The sequence below is a fragment of the Balaenoptera physalus genome (genome assembly GCF_965194825.1).
Source record: "Balaenoptera physalus genome assembly, chromosome: 6".
Classification (NCBI taxonomy): Eukaryota; Metazoa; Chordata; class Mammalia; order Artiodactyla; family Balaenopteridae; genus Balaenoptera; species Balaenoptera physalus.
This window is the reverse complement of record NC_138885.1, coordinates 33810838-33830783: the sequence shown is the minus strand read 5'-3', so window position 1 is coordinate 33830783 and position 19946 is coordinate 33810838. Positions and strand designations below refer to the sequence as shown.

At 38.6% G+C, this 19946-nt stretch overlaps 1 protein-coding gene across 4 annotated transcripts in view; it reads right to left on the bottom strand.

Annotated features, from left to right (window-relative positions):
- THSD7B (thrombospondin type 1 domain containing 7B) overlaps positions 1-19946 on the bottom strand; it is a 1195438-nt gene that overhangs the window by 357677 nt on the left and 817815 nt on the right. For all 4 annotated transcript variants that reach the window (XM_082464904.1, XM_082464907.1, XM_082464905.1 and 1 more), the window contains 2 exons: positions 5710-5839; positions 1384-1487 (listed from right to left, as the gene is read on the bottom strand). In XM_082464904.1, coding sequence (XP_082321030.1) covers positions 1384-1487; positions 5710-5839 — 234 coding nt within the window. The remainder of the gene's footprint in view (positions 1-1383; positions 1488-5709; positions 5840-19946) is intronic.

The following is a 19946-nucleotide window of genomic DNA, read 5'->3' as shown; positions in this document are numbered from 1 at the left end:
GGGCCCATGCTCGTTGAATTCATGGTCTTACCATGTTCCCTGCCATCTTGAAGCAGCTGGCTTGATAAAATGGTGAAAAGGTTTTTTGAAGACTCATTTATAGTACCAATTAGGTGGCAATACCTAGCAGGGTTGGGAAAAAGTTTTCCAGAAGCATCCAATATATGGTGTTTTCCCTCCCATAGCCAGGATTCACAGGCCCAGGAGTCAAGGGTGGGAATGAGAATGGCACAACCTATTATTACCCATAGTGATCCACTAGTAAAATTTTTGCTTTCTTTTCCTCTGCAATCTTATGCTCTGCTACCCTATAAGCCCTTACTTCCAAAGGGAGGAATGTTTCCACTAAAAACACAGCAATGATTCCATTGAAATAGAAGTTAAAACTGCCACCCACCCACACTGGGCTTCTTATGCCTGTAAATCAACAAAGAAGGGAGTTACTGTGCTGCCTCGGATGACTGATCCTGATTAATACAATAACCTATCCAACAGGAAGAAAAACAATTCTCAATATGCCTTTTAGTTGAATTATGAGACCAGCGATATGCAGTTGGTCCTACAAGGTCTGATTTTGCTACATACATCCCTTTAGTAACAGAGTGGTCAGATTTTTAAGAATAAAGCACTTCTTCTCATTCCGCACTTTGGTCTAAGTGCTCCCTGGTTGCAAACTGTCTTTTTGGTGTGTGCACAATAAACTTTTACTAATTAAAAAAAAGAATTAAAAAAAAAAAGAATAAAGCACTTTTTATCAAACCTCATATCATTGGCATCTAGCTCATGAATGAAACAAAATAGTGAGCAATCTGACGAGTTTCTGAGTGGTTTTCAGAGATTTCAAAATGCCACACCTTCTAGACATTGATGATAAAAGGCACTTTTACTCAGATCCAGAAGCCTATTCACAGCATCTTCCAGAAATTTTAATGGTTCCTTTCTATGTATATTACATATAAAACATACTCTAAGTATGTATATAACAACCAGGTTTAAGTCATGATTATTATGATTAGTTAATTCATTCAACAAATATTTAATGAGCACCTAAAAAGTACAATATGTACTACTGGGTCCAATCTTGACACATCCTTCACTCCTTGACTAATATCCAACATGCATTTGGACATCAGCACTGGCGTATGCTAATGGCTGAGAACAGATATTTGTTTACATTGCATTAGTCCTTAGGTGCACTAGCTAGTTATGGTTAAAATATCAGCATTAACTAATGCCAAACTTAAACTCAAACAGTAATAAATATAAATAATCCAATCCAATAAGATCACAACTTATTCAAATATAAAAATAGACAAGAGTTTATAAGAGCAACATAATTTTGAATTACATTTGAATAGAAAAACTGTTTTAAAATTCCCTTACCTCTTGTTTGCACCCCCTTTCCGCAGGTTTCACTGGTGCCCATTATTCCCTGCCTGACAGACTCTGGCACTAAGATACAGGGGCTCCATTTCTGTGGCCTCCACCTGTGATGACAAAGAATAGCAGACTAGAAATTTCACCATGACAAACATACAAAAGAAATATTTGAAATAGGTGAATTTGAAATCCAAAAACATAAAGGTAGTAATGCAATAAAAATGGATTTGAAACCAATGTCATAAAAGGGAGCTCTGGCACACACTAGGGATGGCAACAGTCCCTCTGCCCCAGATCCATGGTTAATGCAATAATTCCACTTTTTAAAATGTGGACATTTTGCACACAAAGTGGCCATAAAAAGCATTAGAAGCATAGAACAAATCTAGACAGCTTAGCTCTTTATGAACTAAAAATTGTTTAAAGAAAAACAGTAAAAGAAAATAAAAGAGAGAAAATCCCTATGTCCCATTGGAGCATTAGAGAATCAAGGTTTGAACACCTGAAAATTTTGGGTGCAAGCTTTCACACTTGATCTTCTGCTTCAAATTTTTCACAAGGTGTTTCCTAGGACTTTGGCGTAGCTCAAATGTCTCCATAGGTTATAGAGTAAAAGGGAGGTGGGGGGCCATGGGGACTTATCTTATGTGATAGTTCCTCTCAGGGAAGAGGAATGGATCCGTCTCTGAGGAATTACCAATATTTCTTCTCCACAGAGGAAACAGTATCTAAGGAATCCTTCTGGCTTTCCAGTGTGTGTTTCTTTTAAGGTGAACAAAACTCTACTTTTATGATCCACAGGACAGACTATGATTTAAGCCCTTAAACCTGTGTCTTCAGAATATTCCAGAAAATCCAAACTCTAAATGTAACCACAGATTCTCCTCTTTCACTGGGTATATTTTTTACCCTTTTTCACATGGGCCAATACCTCTGATAAGAGATGCTACGTCAAAAAATGAAACAGAAACATGAAGTAAAACTATTACCAGTTTTGCAAGACGAAACAATTCAGAGATCTGTTGCACATCAATGTGCATGCAATTAATGCTACTGCACTGTATAGTTAAAAATGTTTAAGATGGCAATCTCTGCTATACAGCAAAGTTACTCAGTTTTACACATATACACATTCTTTTTTTAAAATATTCTTTTCCATTATGGATTGGCAAAACATTGTAAATCAACTATACTTCAATTAAAAAAAAGTGAATTTAGCAAAAAAAAAGAAAGTTTAAGATGGTAAGTTTTATGTTATGTGATTTTACCACAGTAAAAAAGAAGTCTCAGCAAAAGAAAAAATAATGTATATCAGAACATGGAGCAGAATTTCTTTGCTCAGGAAAAGTCACTTCAAAGGATTCTCTTAGTCACGTTAACATAGATTCATATAGCATGCAGAGATCACTTAACCTAGCCCGGCTTTAATCTCTGCACTCACCACCACCTCTTCCCCCATCTAGACTAAGTGAGTCTCAGGTGTCTTGAACAATTGGAGGTAAGTGAGGCAGTGGTGGTGTTAAGGGATAGATAACAGACCATCTTTCAGAATCAAGCAAAGTACATTAAAATGTAAAAGTAAAAAATACGTATCATTGAACTCATTCAAGTGGCCTCCATAATGAGAATAACTGAAGAGCTAGGGAGAAATCAGGAAACAGGCAAATAGAAAAACCTGTCACATTTAAAGAAATCACCTATGACTTTTAAGTAGTAGAAATTTACTTTGTAGATGCATAGATGCATTAAGCATAGTTCCAAAACACAGAAACTGAAATGGCAGGGGGTTTAATTTAGCTTTTCAACTAGGACATGTCATTCACTCAGATCCCTCAAGTTCACAAAAGACTTTCTAAAGTGAGACCAAGGAATTCAATTTAGCTTAGCATGCTAAGTAAAAGGAAGACATGTCCAGGACTCTCTTGCTAGACTCTTAGTTTCAGAAGGATAAGCCTGGGCTCGCCCGTGCTGTCTTCCCTTTTGCTTATACTGTCGGCCACTCCAAAATGTGCCTCAATTGCATATTGATTATTTTGAATTAAAGTTACTTTAAAAATGGTTAATGTAAGAAGGACACTCTGACCCTCCCTTCTGTCTCCCTGAAAGCAGGGAATAAATCTCTCCTGTGAAAGGTGCCCTCCCTACATCTGGAGGTGGAAGGACACCCTTATCACCAGAGATAGGGAATCCAGGGCTATATAAACAAACCTAGTTACTATTTAAACTTACTACTACCCCAAGCCCAAACTCTTCCACGGATTGAGCACCCAAAACCTACGTTTCTTCGTCCTGTCAATTCTTCACAGATTTATTGTTGCTCTGTCTAAAAAGTATAAAAGCTGCCTGCTTTGGCCACTTCTAAGGTACAATTTCTATGGGACCTCCATGCATATGAATTAAAATTTGTTTCATTTTCTCCTGCTAATCTGTCTCATGTCAACTGTATTATTAGGCCAGCCACAAGAACTCAAGAAGCGTAGAGGGGGAAATTTCCCCTCTCCAACACTTACTAACTTAACATGGTGGGAAATGCTCAAACTTACAGAAAAATTTCTATAGCCATTTTGATTCTGTTTTAATTTGGTAAACGTGACAATGTCTCACCTTAATGGAATTAAAAAAAGAAGAATCAGAAGAAAATGATAAAGGTCTACATTAACTTGCCTCCCTAACAAACCAATGAGGGGAAAGCAAAATCTAAATTGGAAACAGATTGCTCAAAATTCAAGGATGTTTGACTAAAGGGCATAGACTCATGCTGGTAACTTGGACACACGTTAAACGACGCATCAGGAGACATGATACAATCATCCCATCCATGTACAGTGGAACTGATTTCTGGGGAAAACGGCAGGAGGTCACTGATGGAAACTAGTTCAAACATGAGTGACTAAATTGAAGTGCAACACGAGAGTAAAGAGAGTGGACAACAGGAAAGAGAGCCCACTAAATCCAGTTTCCAGGATTTTCTCTAATTATAATAGCACTGGGTTCATAAAATGTCTAAAAATATTTGATTTGGCTAATTTTTTCAATTGGCTACCTTCCCTGAGAGCTCTTCTTGCTGAGCTCAGAAGCCTCCATATTTATACGTGGCACAAAAGGAGGGATACTGACAGTGTTCCCACAATGGCCCTGTGGAGGATGAGCAAAAACTGGTAGTCTGGGCTTGTTCCAGTGTTTATTCACATCCTCCCCAAACTGGTCATCGGATGGAAACAATGGGAGGAAAGGATGATGCAGTTGATCATAATTTGGACTTCTTCAATGACATCCTAAACTTTAACGAGCGGGAGGTCTTCTTAAAAAAGAAAACAAGGGGAAGGAATTCCCTGGTGGTCCAGTGGTTAGGACTCTGTGGTCTCACTGCCGAGGGCCCGGGTTCAATCCCTGGTCCGGGAACTGGGATCCCGCAGGCCGCGTGGCCAAAACAAAAACAAAACCTATTTTTCTGAGTAAATTAGCCCTTGAATCCCATAGCTTTAAGATACAGTTTCTCGAATAATCAGGAGAAACACTAGACATTTTTGCTAAAGGCATTTTTAAGTGTGATAACAGCACAATTTTTAAGACCATGGTCTTGTTTTCACAAATAAGTAAAACTCAACAGTCATTGAATTTAATCCAGGAGTACTTTAAAGCAGCGTTTCAATCCAATGTTAAAAGAATGGAAGTTTATGACTAAACACACAAACCTCAGGTATTGTTTTTATAAATAATAATCACCAACTTGCCAAAGGGGCACATATAGGTAACATACAGAGTTTAAAAGGTACTCATTTTCTTTTTCTAAAAACAAAAATTTCTCCATAGGTTAAACTATTTTCTAAGATTTCTTAAAATGTTGTATATGACAAAAATTGCAAACCAGAACCATTTTTGAACTAAAATACACAATTATTATAAAAGTACACATTTGTTCTTAGTTCTTGATTAAAGGCTTTAGGATGAGAACAATAGAATGAGGTAAGTTGTGAGTGTGTGTGTGTCTTTCCAAGTAAGGACCTCCTCCTGCATCTCTCTGGATCCTGATCCTGAAAACTGATTGCCTGGGTGGCGGAGCTCCAGCAGCTCAGTTACAATCAAAACATGTCAAAACAGGGTTGTTTCTTTTCTTCCCTGTTAATTAGACATTCATATTCTTTACTCTTTCAAAATATATTCCAGATAAGAGGGGAAAACAGTGAGATATTTGAAGATAAACAATGCTACTACCTCTTTGTATTTCTCACTACAAGTATTTCATATAATAATCATATATTATATGAAAGGAAATAGGTCATGACTTATTCTAAGGTCTAATGATTATTTTAAAAGGTAATTAATTACCGATATGTGGGGCACAATGACACAGCTTCACACTCTCGCTCTTCAAATAAGGTATCTGGGCATTCTTGGCCTCCGTTGGCTGCTTCTCGGACGATAATCCTGTATCGAGACTGTTTTATTGTGGCATTTCCTGAAGTAAAGGAAAAATAAAATTATAGTGCCCTTTTATGTGGATGCAGAAAAAAGTCCAGGGTTAGGGAGCAACTGAAAAAGGAAAAAAAAAAAGAGAAGAAATAAGAACCTGTGGAAAGACTACTTGGGAAATGAGAATAACAAGCAAAGACCAGGGATTAATACACAATCTTACTTCTATGAGGAAGACACGTCACACTTAATAATTGTAATTTCAAATCTGTATGTTCTAATATGCGAAGACTGTTTCCCGCTGTCTTAATATATTTTAAATTAATCAGAATCTATATTACGTTTGGCATAAAAGTTCTATGGCATAATCTGAGAAACTCCAGAAATACTCTTTAATCTCAAAACAACAGCTCAGGGGGCTAATATTTTACTATTAGCGATTCACTCCCTCAGGTGGGACACTTCCTTCTTTAGGCTACATTTTACTCTGCAACTACTCTTATTAAAATTAATACATTAGTAGCATATTTATTTATAGGTATTAGTTTATTTGATTTCTTATTCCTCATAACCTGAGATAATATGGGTATAACTGGAATTTAGAGAAGAGGCACTAAAATTATGACAGAACGAAACATAGACATATGTCTTGCTGGTGATTCTGCTGAGCTGCAGAAGTGGTAAGAGGCGTCTCGATAAAAAGACAGCTGACGTTCACTTTAACATGTGAGGGCATTCATTTCATAACCTTTAGATGTCTTCTGGTCAACAGCAACTACCAAAATCAATGATGCTGTTTAGCAGCTATTTCAATTACCATGTGTAAGATATTGCACTTGATACGAAGATACAAATTCTTGAACTTACAATTAAACAGAAAGAAGAGGGGGGGCAGATAGATACGCAACTAGTTGTGAAATGTTGTAGAGTAAAAAGCTTCACCCAGTGGTACAGTGTCAGGAGAGTATAGAAGAAAATGTACTCATTTTTAACTCCGGAAATCTAAGGCAGCTCCTTGGAGAAGGCAGATTTTATTCTGGCACTTGAGGGCTAAGTAGAAAAAAATTTATTTTTCAGGAAGCGAAAGACAAATACCATATGATATCACTTTATGTGGAGTATAAAATATGACAGAAATGAACCTATCTATGAAACAGAAAGACTCACAGACATAGAGAACAGATTTGTGGTTACTAAGGGGGGACTGGGAGGAGGGAAGAATTGGGAGTTTGGGATTGACAGATGTAAGCTCCTATACATAGAATGGATAAACAAGGCCCTACCGTATAGCATAGGGAACTATATTCAATATTCTGTGATAAACCATAATAGAAAAGAATATATTAAAAAAAAAGAATGTATATATATGTACAACCGAACCACTTTGCTGTACAGCAGAAATTAACACAACCATATTTCAATCAAAAAAAGAAAAAAAAATTTTAAAGCCTGAAGCCATTTCAGGTCAAGGGAACAGTTTGAGAAAAGGCACTAAGCTATAAGGGTGCATGGACTTTACAGAGAAAGACACATAATTGCATTCAGGAGGAAGATGTGTGTGTGTGTGTGTGTGTGTGTGTGTGTGTGTGTGTGTGTGTGTGTGTAGGGCTTATGGGCCAGTGCTTCTAGGGGCTGGGGGAGAAGCACAGAGAGGGTTATAAAGAATGGAGAGAAGGGGAAGCATAGGAGAAAACTGAATAAATTTTTGGGTTTAAGACAGATAATGGGGACTTCCCTGGTGGCACAGTGGTTAAGAATCTGCCTAGGGGACACAGGTTCGATCCCTGGTCTGGGAAGATCCCACATGCCAAGCAGCAACTAAGCCCGCGAGCCACAACTACTGAAGCCCGTGTGCCTAGAGCCTGTGCTCCACAAGAGAAGCCACCGCAATGAGAAGCCCGCGCACCGCAACGAAGAGTAGCCCCTGCTCACCGCAACTACAGAAAGCCCGCGCGCAGCAACAAAGACCCAACGCAGCCAAAAATAAATTAAAAAAAAAAAAGAAACTAGGAGACTTATACCAAAAAAAAAAAAAAAAAAAAGACAGATAATGGACATAACCATATAAAGAAGAAACTTTCTGGAAAGCCAGTACACTAAGTGGAGCAAAACAAAAGGACAAAAAAGGAGCTTTTATTAATATTATATATTCACATGGTTTCTAAAAAATTGTAGCACAAAAAGACTTACTATAGTGAGAAGCAACTGAGCTATAACCCATTCCCTGTCTTCCTCCTCCCAGAACACTCTGAACTCTTTCTGTATTTAGTTCTTCTGTGGTTACCTCCAAATCTATAAATAATATGTTCATGCCATCGCTTCTCATTTTATTAACTTTAGACATCATCTATTGATCTTCTGCTATAACTGATGAGTATTTACTCTGCACCATCTTTCAATTTTTTATAATTGTATCGCTATTTTTATGCCTCTCCCAGTAATTTAAAGGCTTTAAATAACCTGTATTTTTTTCCATCCCACTCCTCATTCCCGTCCTCCATCAGATCAGCCACCAGGGTTCTAAAGAGTCTTCCTGGGTAGACGAGCTTCCTCATCTATTGCCACCCACTTCCTGCTAAGTGAGGTCCTGGCTTCCTGTGCTGCATCGCCAGTTTCTCTGCTCTTCAGTCTCTGTCCACTGAATCTTTCATAAATGAGTTTAGATCTCTCACCCACTGGTGGTCCTCTCCTTTTGTTTTTGACAAGGAACTGGGGCTTTTTAAATTCATTTCTACCACTTTAAGAGATTATGAGAAGGGGAGACCAACACACTTGTACATTTCATGATCCTGAACTGAGTTAAGGAGATGCATGGGGTCTTTTCCATCTACTACATTTTTTTGGCTCTTCTTTAACCTGCTTTGTACCGAGAGATCTGACTATAGAAGGTATGTATTAGTGGCCACCTTGTGCATTGGCTTCTGGTTGGCTTTAGCCCTAAGTGATTTGGGGCACACAGTGGAAGGAAAAAAGTTGATAAAGGAGGGAGAAGGAGAAAGAGAAAGAGAGAGAAAGAGAGAGAGAGAGATCAGGGTATTTATTCCTCCAGATTTCATCCTCTGAATAAACTCACAAAGCCACAGTTCCTGTGGAGTGGTGCTCTCCTGCAGCTACTTTCTCTGAGTTCTTCTAACTGCTCCTACCTGTATCAACTTTCAGGCTCCCACCTTTCCCTAGCCAGGTACTGTCAGTTTACATTAACCCTGTCCACTCCTTTGTAAACAGTTCCTTCATTAAATTTTCCCCAGTTACCCCATATGAGTGGGCCACCTGTTTCCTGCCAGGACACGCTTATAAAGTCAAAGGAGAGTTGCTACTATTTGACAGAGATGAATGGTATAATTGGCCCCTTTTTAACATAGTTAAGGCCCAGTGAGGAGTATGGAAAAAGAAGCTTAAGAAGGAAAAAAAAAGTGTAATTAAAACAGTTCTGTATAATAATATATTAATACAAGCTATCTTCATTTGGGTGGGGACAATCCAGATAAATAACTGTGCCTTTAGGAAAAAGAAAAAGTCTCTTCCGCCACTGTCAATTAATTCCAATTACACTGTACTTACTCTGATAATTATTGTTTACCCTAGGATCTGTACATGAATGTGTGTGTGTGTGTGTGTGTGTGTGTGTGTGTGTTTTGTCCAAGTGTTATCTTAGGAGACCGGAAATAAAGATTGAAGACAATAGGAAAAATTAAAGGGTTGACTTTATGCCACATTGAGAGAGAGCATGGATCAATGCCTCTCCCTTCACAGGGCATGCACACACACACACACACACACCACACAGTGAACACTCACACATAGAGGTATTCTACTTTATGGTGTAATTTCAGATCAAATAATTCACAGTTTGGGAAAAATAGTTGCATTGATTATCATGCCCTGTAGATGTTCAGGTGAAGGCTGAGAAGGGTGGGTTCTATGGGCAAAACAAACTTTTAGAATTGAGTTCAGGATTTTTAAAGAGAAAACTGATTGGCACTGTACAGAAATTGAGAAATATTTATATGTCTTTGAAGAGAGAGAGAGAAACAAGGGGGGATCCTGATGAAGGGAAACGCCACCAGGATCTGGGAGACACCTGTTAAGAGTTTCTCCTTCTAAGTGGACGTGTGTGTGTTTCTTTTGCCTTGAACGTTGTAATGGTCATATTCAGTATTCAGTTTTAAAGGGATTTTTCCCCTCCCTATGATGTAAAGTGCCTCAAATTATGACCAAACCTATAGCAGAGTTGGTTACACAGAACAGACATGGTTTAGCAGGTGTCACAGGAAACTCAAGGGCACACAGCATCTACACTTGGGATGAAGTAGCCAATATAGTCTTCTCACATCTGTATTGTTGTTTTAATTTTTTGGCTGCACTGCATGGCATGTGGCATCACAGTTCCCCGACCAGGGATCGAATCCATGCCCCCCGAATTGGAAGTGTGGATTCTTAACCACTAGGGAAGTCCACTAGGACCGCCAGGGAAGTCCCTTCTCACACCCGTATTTTGAAGCCAGCATGAGGGCAGCAGTTTTGTATCAAAGTAGGACAATCATTCCAGAAATCTGAGAGTTAATTAGCAAGAAAGGAAGTGGATACCCCTGACAGCACCCAACATCATGGTTTGAAGCAAACAAGAGAGGATGAGCAAAAGGCCAAGCAAAAGCTCTCAGGAAGCGATGTCAATGTCTCCCTTTCCTTTGAATACACAAGAAGAAAATGATTTCTGGGAAGTAATACAGAGAGACGAAGACCGTGGCTTTGCAGGTAGAAAACATTTGTATTACATGTGTATCTAAAAAGTATTAGAAATTTCCTGGAATTATCACCTTAATCTATATCCGATCCACTTCTAGGCATTTTGCATATACTCTCTCATTTTATTATTACAACACTTTATGAGGTTGGTATTATTACTATTGTTGTTTTTATTATTATCATTATTATTGTCACGATACCCATTTTGCAGATATGAAAAAGGAGGGTAGAAGAGGTAAATAATTTCCACAAAATCACCTACCTAGGATTAAAACCTCAGCTAAATAGACATCAAAACCCATGATTTTTCTACAAAAGAGACTTTATAGTAAGATGAAGAGAAAGAAAGGGGCATTCCAAGTAGAAGTTCACATAGCAGGTTCTTTGTTATTCCCAAGGGATACCTTTTATTTTCTAATCGATTCTTCAACAGTACCCTGTTGGCAGAAGGCTTCAAGTATCAATAAAAGCAATGTTTGTAGGGCTTTGTGAGTGATGCTTTCAACCTCATTATGAAAAATAACAATAAATTGAAGTGCCTGTTCGCAAACATACACAGCCGCTCAAGCATGATTACGGCTAATAAACAACTAGTCTACATTCAATTTTAATTTATGCATATTTTATCATTAATAAGTCATCAGGCATAATTAAACTTAAGTTATTAATTACAATCAAACGAAGTAACATTTAGAAAAGATGGCAACTTAAAGATCAAGAGCCATATTTCATAAAGGAAATATATGCGTGGGCTACAAACACTGAGGGATATTTATAGATTCTCTGTGAAGTCTTTCCCAGAAAGATGGTAGCCAAGGTGGAGGAAACGGTGCATAAAGCGTACCTCTGGGTATTGGCAGCCAGGTAAGCTGGAACACATTACACTGAATTGAAGAGTCATGGGTGTTGAGCCCGGATACCAGGGTTATTCAGTCAATGATTTGAAGTAAAGGACTGAACCCCTAAATTTCCAACTGATTTGAAACGTGCGAGTAGAGAGCAAGTAGAGCATGGCAGAGCACAGTGAGCATATGCACCGGCTGACAGGAAGGCAGGGCTGGAGATTCTCCTAAAGGCAAGAGGATGTGCAAAGTAGATACAGGACGGATAGGTAACAGCAATGCACAGAAGTTATTCCAACACCAATCTGCACAATTCTGATGGTACGTTTATAAAAAATGACCTCTCTGGCTTTCCCTTGTTTCTCAATTGTCTCAATTACTAATAGGTCTAATTACAATTGTCTCTAATTACTAATAGGAATTCAGTAACCCATTCTGCTTTTGGCACCAATATCCTTCCAGGCTTATCGCCTTGTAACTCTCAATTCCCACCTGACCCTCTTTTCTCCTCCCCACTTACACGTCCTGTTCACCATTAAACAAACAAAACCAAAATTCTGTTGATCATTCCTCTCTAATCAATCGACCTTGAAGCAAAAGGATGGCACCAGTGATATTTTAAGATCCATATCATGTAAACAACCACACGTTAAATACTTCCTGGGGTGGAGTTACAACTCTAGTGCCTATTAGATTGCAGACAATTCCTTTAAACACGCTAAGCCTCAGCTTCCTTGGCTATAAAACAGGCCAAATATAAGTTTTTATTTCATATGATTTCTTTGAGGATTAAATGAGATACTGCATGTAAAGCATGTCCACGCTGTGTGGTACAGGGAGTCTTTTCCAGCCTAGTAAAAGTTCATGAGAGAAGGTGAGAAGAAAGGTTTGGAAAAATAGTAGGAGAAAAGCTTCAATAGTTGAGGCTCTTTCTAATTAAAAGAAAAATGAGAAAAAATGGTCTTCTATTCAGTTCTGGGTCGCATTCATGTCCTGAGCATCTAAAGGTAGACCATGAGTGGCTGGAAATCCTTCCGCGTTTCTGGTAAATTCAGCTCCAACTGCAAGGCAGTTAGCACCAGCCACCTTCTGATAACACTGGAGAGGGACGGGTAGGGTGATCAAACATCCTGGTTGCTCAGGGTAGTCCTAGTGAATGCCTGTTATCCTGACTTAAATATTAATAGCTCATCTACTCACTTTCAGAAAGGCCTCGTTTTGTATAAAAAATTACATGATCACTCAGAAAAAGACCATCACTCCCATACGAATGCAAGGAACAAGCACATTTTGCTTCTCACTGCACCAAAGTGTTGCATTTCAAATGTGTGGAAAAAGCAGACTGCACTGCTGTTCTTAAAATTATCAATTCAGTCTGATCATTGGACCTTACTGCTTCTTGCCACAGAATTCTGCTTGAGATAGCAGTTCATGCAGCCCAAGAAAACTGTTTTGTGCCCCAAACACACTTGCTTATGAATCATTAAATTAAAAACTAAAGGGAAAGTAGAATATAAGGCTTACCTCAAAATCATCGACTAGAGCTACGATATGTGTTGTTATGATAGAAACATCACACATAGATGCTATGTAACTAAAGAGAACTGGCATTGAATCAAACTGTGCAAGAATATGAGGAGAAAACAAGTTTCACCTGGCAAAAATTCCAAATGGTCATTAAGAAGTCTGTTTCCAAGTCGATTCTACAGACAAACAGAGATTAAAGTAGGATGTTAGGCAGCCCGAATTTCTTGAACATCAAATCCCCTAAAAAGTAGATTCTATCTACTGATTCATTATACACAAGAGAATACCCCTTTCTAGCTTATTCACAACCATTTTTGAGATTCAGAGCTGATTTCCTTTTTAGAAAAAGTACCAAACTAGGATTCAGCAACCCAACTATCTCCCACTTAAATTTGGAGAAATACTGTGACTTCTGAGTTCTCAGAAGGAAACACCACATACAGTGTTGTCATCACTGATAAATATTTATCAGGTGTCTGCTACATATGGAGGAGACACACGTCGGTGCTGTGTGTTATACTGAAGTATACATACATGCATTATTAAATCTCCCCAGGGGAAGCCTCCTGCAGTGTTGGTGGGAATGTAAACTGATACAGCCACTATGGAGAACAGTATGGAGGTTCCTTAAAAACTAAAAATAGAACTACCATACGACCCAGCAATCCCACTACTGGGCATATACCCAGAGAAAACCATAATTCAAAAAGTCATGTACCACAATGATTACTGCAGCATTATCTACAATAGCCAGGAAATGGAAGCAACCTAAGTGTCCATCTACAGATGAATGGATAAAGAAGATGTGGCACATATATACAATGGAATATTACTCAGCCATAAAAAGGAATGAAATTGAGTTATTTGTAGTGAGGTGGATGGACCTAGAGTCTGTCATACAGAGTGAAGTAAGTCAGAAAGAGAAAAACAAATACCGTATGCTAACGCACATATATGGAAACTAAAAAAGAGGTACTGATGAACCTAGTGGCAGGGCAGGAATAAAGTCGCAGACGTAGAGAACCAACTTGAGGACACAGCGGGTAAGTGGAAGCTGGGATGAAGTGAGAGAGTGGCATGGACATATATACACTACCAAATGTAAACTGGATGGCTAGTGGGAAGCAGCCGCATAGCACAGGGAGAGCAACTCGATGCTTTGTTACAACCTAGAGGGATGGGATAGGGAGGGTGGGAGGGAGATGCAAGAGGGAGGGGATATGGGGATATATGTATACATATAGCTGATTCACTTTATTGTATGGCAGAAACCAACACAACATTATAAAGCAATTATACTCCAATAAAGATGTGGAAAAAAAAAATCTCCCCAGTGAAGCAGAAGTGAAACATGATGGATGCATAATAATGTAGAAGTTCCCTATAGTTTTATAAACATTCAGAAATGATAGTATAAACTTTGTATTTACTATCCAAAGGCCATCAATCTGGTATGTTCTCTCTTTGCTCAAGGAGGAATGGAGGGCTGAAGTGGTGAAAATGCAATGCCCTAGAAGAACTATGAATAGGAAGTCTTCATCTACATCCTTTCTATCCATCTTGGTCTTCTATATATACAGCAAATACACCAAGAGCAGCCTCCTTCCCCAGAATTCCCTCCCAGCTGAGACCTCCAAGTACTTCAAAATGAACACTGAGCCTGTCTATATATGGATGAAATTAAACAAAATTGCAAAGCTTTTCTGCTAAACTTCCCAGGAATGTTAAAAAAAAACAGGCTCCAGGATACTCTTATACATCTTTCATTTTGAAATGTTGCCTGAAAAAATGTATTCTATATTCTTAAATTTTCATATTCATCATTCACTGTGCAACAGAAGCCAAATTCAATGGCTCTGGAAATAGACAAGTCCTCCAAGGCTCTGATTTCTAAGCCCAGCTCATTACCAAATTGCTGTATGACCTTGGGCATTGCACTTAACCTTTGAGAGCTTCAATTTTCTTGCCTGTCCTATGTGGGTAATACTGTTGAGCCAACTCACAGGATAGTTGTTAGGAATGCCTAATTGAATGAGATTTAGAGCATTTTGTAAATTATATATATATATATATATATATATATATATATATATATATAAAAGGCTTGCATTAAGCTTAGTGGCCATATATATGTGTATGTATGTGTGTGTGTATATATATATATATTTATATATGGCCACTAAGCTTAATGCAAGCCTTTAACACAGATTTCAAAAGGAGCAGCTCATGTTTATATCTGCATAAACCATCAGGATGACAGTCAAGGCAAGTAAACATTTTCCTTCTATGGCAGGCACTCATGGAAGCCTAGACAACTGTTCTAATTTCTAGGGACTATCTCCAGTGTCCTCTACTTCCTATCCTCAACCACCAATGCACTTAAAACATCTCCAATTTGGAGAGCTAACCTTACAAATAGTGACTGGCCCTTCCTCTCTCTAAATATTGAAACTGACTCTTAACACAGTTAATCTAGCTGTCAGCTTAGTCCATGTGGTCCTTAACCCTGGCTGCATATTAGAATCTGAAAGGGTGCTTTTATAGACTCCTAATGCCCCTCAATCCAACCATTTAAATCAGAATATATCATGGGTGGAGCCCAAGCAACCATCTATTTAAAAAATCTCCAGGGCAGAGAACCATTGATTTAGCTCATTGAGAGCTAGCATCTCATATTCATCCAATATGTAAAATAGGAAAGATAATGCAGCATGCTTAACCAAGCAATAGAAAACAAATGAGCACCAGCTAAATCATTACTGCTCTCAGCACATTTAAAAAATGCAATCTGCCCTCTAGCTAAGTATGTCATAATGGGTATAATTGGAAATGTGTGCTGTAAAGGAGGAGGGTTAACAACACTATAAGGACGGTTGCACTTGTCTTTTCTTCTTGCCAGTGTGTGAGGGAATGACAGGGATTTATTTTCCCCGCAACCTGACCCCTTTTCATTTTAGCAGATGAAATGTCTAGAGGCTGCCTGCCACAGGGCTCCCAAATGTGTTCCACTCCGTCAGCATTAAGACTAAACTACACTGCAACGCCATATTGCACTGTATACAGGCAGGCTTTTGGGGGGCACAGATGTCATCTAAGATACAAGTTCAAGATGCTGTCATCATTATTAGGCATGGATCCAGAATTATATATTAGGAAAATCCTTTTAGATAAATACATGCTGCCCTATCCCGTTAATGCTTTACGCTTTCATGGGCATGAAAGGATGATATTCATGCCCAGTACTGTGCTGACAGCTAAAGGGCAGAAGGGTTTCCAGGTCAAGCTCATGTTTCATAGCACAGTAAGGACACAACTCAGGGGCACAAACTTCAGAGGCTTCTGAGATAGAAACTTCAGCGCCTCAGATCCTCCAAACTTTTTACAAGAGTGAAATGTGTCACTTGGCCATTTGCTGTATGGATAGAGTCTGCTATGTTGTAAATGCACCACCGCTCATGATGGCTCAACCACATAAATCCTGGTTTCTGCAACTTTTTGCAACACCCTTTCCAGGATGTGTCTACATGTAAAAACTAATTTACCTGAATGTAACCTGTGGGGAGTCAATCACACATTAATATCAGTTATGATATTAAACTTTTTGGTTTGGGAATCGTGGTAGGACAAGTTAAAGAAAAATTAGTGTGGAGGCAAACCGACTGAAATAAAGTTTTTCATTCAACTATAAATATTAGCACTAATTATCCCTTTTATGCATGAGGTACATGCTATCACCCATCTTGCTGTTTTGTTTTGCAGTGTCAACCTAAAGTCACTAGGTTTCGAAATTCCTTTTTTGGCTTAGTGTTGATGGAATAACAACACTAACTTTAGAATCAGGGAATCTAGAATCCCAGGTTTGTGAACTTGGGAAAATTACTTATCTCCTGGTGTCTCAAAGGGACATAATTAGAATACCTTATTTGGGACTTTGAAGAAGAATTAGATAAAGGGATGGATGTAAGGTCATTAGTTCAGCGTTTGGCATCCGGTAAGTACATAAAATTGTTAATTGGTAGACAGGTTAGTGTGGAGGACAGGGTAAGTGCATTTCTTCTCCCTCTTCATCTAAATAACCCCTCAGCTTCCTTTGAGACCCAACAGAGAATCATCTCTTTCAAGTCTTTCCCACCCAACCCTCAGCCAAGGGGCCCTCCCACCATGCTTCCTTCCCTGCTTCTACAAAATTCACGTTGCATCCTATCGTCTTCTTGTCTCTTTCTGCCTCCAAACAGTAAGCCTCCCCAGGTCTTGTTGTAGCATGTAAAACGTGGTAGACAACTAATGAATGATTGCTGAATAAATAAAAGGATGAATGAGTGACGGTCATGTCTGCATGAACATATAAACATCGACCAAATATTTACTTTCTTAAAAGGGAAGTTGGAGATATTAGTTTCTATCCATGAGGCAGAGAACATGTCTGGAGAAACTCTGCTGGCATAGAAAAAAATAGATTGCTGGAGAAGTTTGTTTTTTAATTCATTTGAAAATGTTTATCTTTTTAAATTTTGGATATTTCAAAGATATTAAATACACCCAATGTATCCATCCATCAGCTGCAATAATTACATGCCAGGCTTGTTTCTTCTATACCCCTACCCACTCATTCACACCCAAATTATTTCAGAGAACATTCTGACATCATATAATTTCGTCTGTAAATATTTCAGGATAGATTTGTAAAAGATAAGGGCTCTTTTTTAAATAAAACCATAGGAACACTATCATACATAGAAATATTAATACCAATTACCCTAAAATACTTATAAACACCCAAATGTCATTGAGCTGCAATTTGGGTCCAGTTGTTACCTGGGTTACAATTGGCTGATATGTCCTATAGGAGCCTCCTCCTTTTCTTTTTGTTTCCTTTGCAATTCTCTTTGAAATGATTTAAAAATAATTTATAAATGCATTGTTTAAAAATTGGACATTAAGGAAAAATTTTGGAGTACTGACTTTTGGGAAAATTTCTCTATTGCTGATGATAAGAGCCTGGCTTTTAATGGATGTCATAAATCAGGGAACAAGAGACAAAGCCTGTGGCCAGAGTATTCTCTCCTACATACACACACACACACACACACACACACACACACACACACACACACAAAGCCTGAATCCCGTAGCGTGTGGACTAGGAAATCACCTGTTTTGACAGAGAGAAAAAGTGGGGTGCTTGTCTGTCTTGGCCTTGATTCTAGAAGGAATAGAAAAACAAGAAGCTACCCAGAGATTTGCTAATCAGATGCCTACAATTAATATACGTGTGGAGCTGGAATTTTCACTATTCAATCTGGAAGAAGAATACATAAGACATAACTGCTCATAAGGTGTTCTGGATTATTCTGGAAGAGGAATACTGAAATCCTCTAGGGAGGAGATACTGTTCTAGAAATTGAGAATACAGCAAAAGAAAAACATTATTCCTGTACTCATAGACTTTACATTCTAGTGGAGGGAGACAAATAAAAAATAAGTGTCAAATATTTAGTGTTTCATATGGCAATTAAATGATGTGCAAAAAACCAAAAACAAAACAGAACAAAGCAAAACGTAGAAGGGAGTGCTAGGGAATGTGTGTGTGTGTGTTGTGGGTAATTTTAAACTTACAAGCCTCAATGAAAAGGGAATATTTGAGCTGGAACATGAAGGAGGTTGGGGGGGTTAGCTGTATAATTTGTAAGGAAAGAGAAGTCTAGGCGGAGTCAATAATATTTGCAAAGGCCCAGAGTCAAATTCCAGAAAGAGCAAGGGAGACAAGAGTGGCTAGATCATTGGGTATACTGGGGTGTAAAGGGAAGATAGAAAAGGTCAGTGCCTCCACATGGAAAAAGAAATTGGATTCTTATCTAATATCATACATAAAATGAATTATTGCAGACATATGTAAAATTTTCCAAAGGTAAAGATAGGGAAAAACTTTATGTCTTTGGGATAGGAAAAAATATCTTAAAACACAAAAATGAAGATCATAAAGTAAATGATTGGTAAATTTAACTACGTTGAAATTGAGTATTTCTGCTCACTGAATGACAAACCATACCCTGAATGGTAATATTTGCATTACACAGAACCAAGTAAGCTTCACTCTCCAGAATACAATCTCCAAAATAATAAGAAAAAAGACCCAAGCACTTACCATGTTTCATTCACTTGCCAAGTGTTTTACATGAATCAACTCAATCCTCATAACAATCCTAAACCACAGTTACTCTCATCATTCCCATTTTTCAGGTCAGAGAATGGAGGCACCGAGAGGTTTGGTACCTTGTCCAAGGTGCCAGGTAAAGTGATAGAGAAGATGTGAAACCCAAGCAGTCTGGGTCCAGAGTCTGTGCTCTTACCTGCTTTGCTTTGCTGTCACCCTCCCCCACTTTGCTCCAAATCCCTCTGCTCCTTAAACATTCTCAGCCGCCTGCAAGAATTGCAATCCAATACAACGGTAATCCAGTAATCTGGGTTAATGTCATAGCCTAGGGATACGACAACTGTTCCCAGGAATCAAAACTCCAAGTCAGTTAGGATCCTTGGCCCCTAGAGGAAGCCGATGAGGACCAGGACCAGCATCATGGGCATATGATCCGTGCGGGTTCACACAGGCTCAGTGGGGCTCTTGGTTTAATGCTCTCCTGCAGCTAAAAAGTGTTAGTAATTTTTGAGCAAGGCACCCACATTTTCATTTTGCATTGGGCCCTGCAAATTATATTGCTGGTCCCTGATAAGAACAGATGATGGTAATGTGGTGAATTAGTGAGAACCTCTTTGTCTTTGGGCTCATTTTACTCCTTGGAAGTATATACTCCGAGAGGTGACTAGGAAGGGTTTGGTTCCATCCTGGAGTTGACAGTTGCTTACTGTGTGTTTCTCTCTTAGCACTGAAATATCTTGAGCCAGAAAGGATTTACATAATAATCCAGTTACGTGAACTCCACAGGATGGGCGAAGAACTCAGTACACACCCGGTCATGAAGACATGCTATTAAACAATGTTGAGTTATGGAAATTTATACGCTTACTTACACATTTTATTTT